The sequence below is a fragment of the Austrofundulus limnaeus genome, unplaced genomic scaffold (genome assembly GCF_001266775.1).
Source record: "Austrofundulus limnaeus strain Quisiro unplaced genomic scaffold, Austrofundulus_limnaeus-1.0 Scaffold20, whole genome shotgun sequence".
In the NCBI taxonomy this organism is placed as follows: Eukaryota; Metazoa; Chordata; class Actinopteri; order Cyprinodontiformes; family Rivulidae; genus Austrofundulus; species Austrofundulus limnaeus.
Window position 1 is genome coordinate 3,512,816 of NW_013952422.1, and position 5,219 is coordinate 3,518,034.

General features: G+C 37.8%; 1 protein-coding gene across 8 annotated transcripts in view; it reads left to right on the forward strand.

Annotated features, from left to right (window-relative positions):
• The window catches only part of rimbp2a (RIMS binding protein 2a), an 84,685-nt gene that overhangs the window by 54,242 nt on the left and 25,224 nt on the right, over positions 1 to 5,219 (forward strand). For 7 of the 8 annotated variants that reach the window (XM_014003917.1, XM_014003911.1, XM_014003912.1 and 4 more), the window contains 2 exons: positions 932 to 982; positions 4,708 to 4,915. In XM_014003917.1, coding sequence (XP_013859371.1) covers positions 932 to 982; positions 4,708 to 4,915 — 259 coding nt within the window. The remainder of the gene's footprint in view (positions 1 to 931; positions 983 to 4,707; positions 4,916 to 5,219) is intronic. The other variant, XM_014003915.1, reaches the window with a different exon arrangement.

The following is a 5,219-nucleotide window of genomic DNA, read 5'->3' on the forward strand; positions in this document are numbered from 1 at the left end:
ACAATAGGGTTCCATGCTCTGCTGGAGACATGGAAACGGTGCTGCTTTGCTGCTGCGTTACCCTGCTTCCGCGGGCTTGGACCCCTAATAATGATATTTTTGCAATATATTTTTTAGTTTTAAAATGTCACCTCCACTAGTGGTAGAGGTTCCCAAAAAGGTCCCAAAAAGGCCCACGGACCAGCAGTTGATAATCACAGTTGTGGCTTATTTTGTGACTCTGGACACATTTTATCGGTGAGCCAAGGAGCAGAAATGGCTCTTTTAATTGTAAAGGTTGCAGACCTCTGGATTAGTTGGAAAGAAAAGTTGCCATGTTAGGGTTTGATAAAAAAAAAAGAGCGCACACTCTGCTTCTCAGTAAGTAAAACACAACAAGAAACAGTATTTTATTAGGAAGCACTTTTGAGATTTTGTTTCATTTTTTTAAGCTTGGATAAAAACAGTGACTTGACACTTRTGTTGTATTCAATATGGAACATTATAAACAAAACAAATGTTGAAACAAAAAAACCCACAATTATTAGTAGTAATTCTTAAGGTTGTAAAAGTATGTTTCAAATAAGAAACACTTGCAATAAATTAGATTAATTGGCAACAGGTCAGTAAGAATTTTTTTTCTACATTTGATTTATTTTTCACGTTCCAATATGAATAATATATCAGTTTATGAGATTTTCAATTCTGTTTTTGTTTATAACATATGAAATCGGGGCCATATATTCTGGTCTCCAACACACTTCAACATGTGGATCAGTTTTTATTTGTTTTAATTTGTCCTGTGCCATCAGATATAGGTGTACCGGTGCTGTGATGAGTCTTTTCCAGGTTGCTGCGTCGACAGTATGTCAGCTGTGAGACGTGCAGTGTAGCTCTCAGACTGTGATCACAGTGTCAGCTGTCACTGTGTGTTTCTGCCTGTTCTCCGCAGGCCTGGCTTCAAACTGACCAACAACATGAGGAAGCAGTACACTTGTTAGAGGTACGGTAACAAGAACCAACACTGATGAGTTTTTGCATCAGCACCATCTTTAATGTTGCTCACTTGATTGAAAGTTTAATGGTAATGATGTTCATTCGCCCCGTTTGAACTTTGTTGAATCTCGGTTTGACTCACACTTTATGCTTAACGTTGAAAGCAGAAAATTTTGTGTTTACAAGAGGAATTCTTTCAAAAATACTTATCAACATCTCCTAATTATCTTCAATGGRGGAGTGCCACTAATTTAGCAGAAACATAAAATACAAACTAGAACGTGTAGCTGCTGATGGTGCAACGTGAAAAGTCATGAAATCAGCGAAACGATGCAAGCTTCCTCTGGGGTTCACGAGTATCCATGGAAAATTTTATGCAAATCTGTCTTTTAACTGTTAAGATATATTTCAGGCTTGCACACAGTGTTGCATTTACCGACACTGTCATCCATGGAGGAAGTGTCGAAAAATAGATTCTTATTAGAACAAATTGCTGACTTGCACGCAAGCTTTCAATAATCTACCTTCTGCAGAGGYGGAAATCATGTGAAATACTTAAAAAAAAGAGCTCTATTAAAAGATTGACACAAGTGTGAAGTGTCCCAAGCTAGGCAAAGAGTGAGAAAACGTAATTGAGTAAAAAAGTCTAAATAGCAGAAATTGGAGTGTTTGACACAGCTTTCAAATAAAGTTATTGTGGGAAGACAAATACGGGATTTAATGTGGAGCAACAAAAGCTAAAGACGTTTAATCTAAATGTCAGCATATGTTAGAAACAATCAATAATGTAAACTTTATCGATTCAGTCAGTGATACTGAGCTACATTTTAAAAAAAATGTAGTTTATTGACCTTTACCTCTATGACAACGCAAACAACAAAAGAAAAAAAAAAACAGAAAATTGTCAGGTTAAACAATAAAACATTGGCTCCCACATAACAGAAAACTGATATTGCAATCGAGTTAAATGGTTTATAGTTTATAGAGTCCTCTTTTTAATGTAGTCCACAAAAGGTCCCCAAATCCTCACAAATTTGTTATGGTTATCAGACAGTTTATATCGTAACTTTTCAGTGTATGTAAGACACCATATCATTCAAMCGATTATAAAAACAGGGAGGTGCTGCAGACTTCTCTTAAAAGAACCATTTTTGCAACAGTCATGCCAAACATAACTGCCTGTTGAAGTGGCTGAGGGCCGGACACTGTCTGGTCAGAACAACCAAGTATTACATGAAGGCATCAGGCGTGATGGTTTTCTTATACAGTATATGGAACTGCACAGTCGAAAAATCTCCATCCATACAAAACCACCTTTTATCAACGTTGCTACTAACTGATTTGAATTAATGGTTGATTATCAGGCTTCTGCAGAACTTGGAAGAGGTAATTCAGTGACTGAATCAGGTGTGTTGGAGCAGGGAAAAAAGTAAACCATGCAGGGCTGCGGCCCTTAAGGACAAGGATTGTCCATCCCAGTCCAGACTCTCCTGTGGCCATGTGGAGCTCCCTAAACACTTGCTGGTACAAAGCACCGCCTATTTGTATAAAGCTCCTCCCTGGAGCTCAGTCTGCTGCTTGGCTTTTGTCCCACAGAGCAACCCTCTCCCGAAGCATTGTTGTAAAGATGTGCTGAAGTGGGAGTGTCAGAAACAGTAGGAGGTTCTTAAAGAGACAGAGGCCAATTTCAAGGTGTTTAGATAGCCTATAGCTGCGTTTCTATCAATATGTTTTTATACGCATTTTGAAGTATTGCATTAGAAAAGCTGGATGAAAACAGTAAAAATTCGCAAAAATTTCCTCAATTTTGCAAAATGAGATTTTACACTCGCTAGAGGTGGTTTTTTGATTTTCCSAAAAAGAGTTAATGCGCAAAACGGGAGATGGAAACACATTTGCTGAGCAAGTTCTGACATAGCGAACGTTTACCTGACATGGTTGATCAGCTGTTCCCGCTGTMCAACTATTCTACCGGCTGCAGCTGGACCCTTYTCCCGCTGTCGGTGTCTTCCTGGATATTCCCGYAACGTGTAGAGAATTGGATTTCTTTTTCTACGTCTGTAACATCGCCAAAACTAGTTGATCTGACAGAATAATCACAACTTTTCTGATAGGAGCAACACATTCTAACCTCTCAAATTGTTCTAGTCCCTGCGAGTTTGCGACTTTACTTCCTGTTTGCTACAGCCATGYGCAACGTCAGCCTCTGACGTAATTACACTTTGCGTAGCCTGGTTAATTCACTAAGTCAGTTGATGGAAACACATCTGATGCACATTTTTTGCGACTTTTTAAAAGTTTGCTCAAACTGCACTTTATAATTGAATGGAAACATGGCTTATGATGTGAAGTCAAAATATTTTATATATATGAATACAGCATTTTCATAACAACTGAAGGTAACATAGTTACTTGATTGTGGTATAGAATTGAAAATACACTATACACCCACTTTAAGTTAAGCAGCACAATTTGCTAATCCTCGGATAAGTCCAAAATGTTTTATTTATTTTTTGCTCTTTATAGAACGTTATGTAGTTTCTATTAGTCATCCATCAGCAAATTTAAACAACAGCTTATGTTGCTTTGTTTTTCCTCTCTCTAGAGGTTTTCTGTTGTATTTTAGTGTAAAATCGAACTTCAGAGCGTTCAGTCGGTTTTGCAGCATCAGACTGACAGGTCCCATTAACAGAACACCTGGGCTGACCGTGTCCCAGTGATCAAACAGACTGCCTGCTGTGTTTTATCACTGCCCTTTTTTTTCAAGATGCGTGTCACTGCCTCATCTACTGGAAATCATTTTCTAATTTTACCCTAAATCCTTCCGTGACAATGGCTCGCTCGCTCCTTTGAGTGCAGTTCAAGTGGGGTCATGTCATCATCCGTCGGAAGCACTTTAATACGATTTTACTGAGCAAGCAGACTGAGTTTGGTGCAGACAAACAATGTGCTGAGAGAAATTAAAACTCACTCAAGGAGATAGTTTTCTTTGTTAAATCTGTTGAATCATTTTTTCCTCCTACAATCCTGTTTTTTTTTTTTACTAACATGCAACCATTTTCATTTCTGTATTTAAACCATGTTGAGTTTGCTAGTTCTTTTCAGTTTGACATTCCAACAGCATTAATTTGACATTCATTTTGGTTTGACTGTTTTTCATTGCTTTCCTTGTCTTTTGCAGCATATTTTTGTCATAATTATATTTTCTTGTTTTTTTCTTTTTTGCTTTTGCTTCTTTCTGTTTCCTGGCTTTTTTGTCCAAACAGAACAATAAGGACAAAATGTTTCAGGTATTTTTATTTCTCCCTGATTGGTTCCTTCTCTACCTTACACATCACCAAAGCTCAGAGATTGTTTCTCTTTTTAAATAAAGTCAAATAAAAACACTTTAGGTGACCAATTATTACATATGGCATAGATCTACATATACAACACAGATCTACAGATTGTATCTTTATGGATCTTGACTGTGTTATATGTGAGTGGATGAATAAACCTCCCTCCTCACACTTTGATTAGACTGCCTTAGTTTCAGTATACCATTACACCTGAGTTTATGGTTCTTTAGGGATCCTTTTGTAATTAGGTCAGTGCTCAATCAGCAATAACAGATAAAACAGCTATTCTTTCCAGGGCCCAATTCTGTACAATTACATGTGATAAATTTCACCCTACCAGGCTTTCCCTTTGCTCAAGATGACTATATTTACCCTTTCCCTCCTTTTGTCAAAGGTCAAGCTTTGTGACCTGGAGCAGAAATGCAGGTCACACAGTGAGCACTTCCACCAGCTGTCCAATGAGCTGTTGAGCTTCTGCTTGCATTCGGAGCCCATTGAGATCCTCGTACAGAGTCGTTCCACCCCAGCATCCCGGATCCTTTCCTCTCCTGAGGAGAAACTCTCAGAGGTCACTGCTGAATTTGAAGTCAATTCAAAGACAGGTGGGTCAGATTTTTAGCTCCAAGTCAAATTCAATTTTTTTTAAGCAACGTTTGTTCAAACTGTCACATTTTTCTGTTGGTATTTGTTGTTTCATGAATATTCATCATCAMCTGCCGCTGATGAGTGGACAAGAATGTTTTAGTTCGTGTCTGTGTGTCTGTGTATTTGTGTTTTTACCAAAGTTTTTACTAAAGCTTATAGAAAATATTCACTGGATGTACCTACAACTGATAAAGGCTAGTTATTTATTATTACTATCATTTTATGTATATATATATACACACACACACACACACACACACA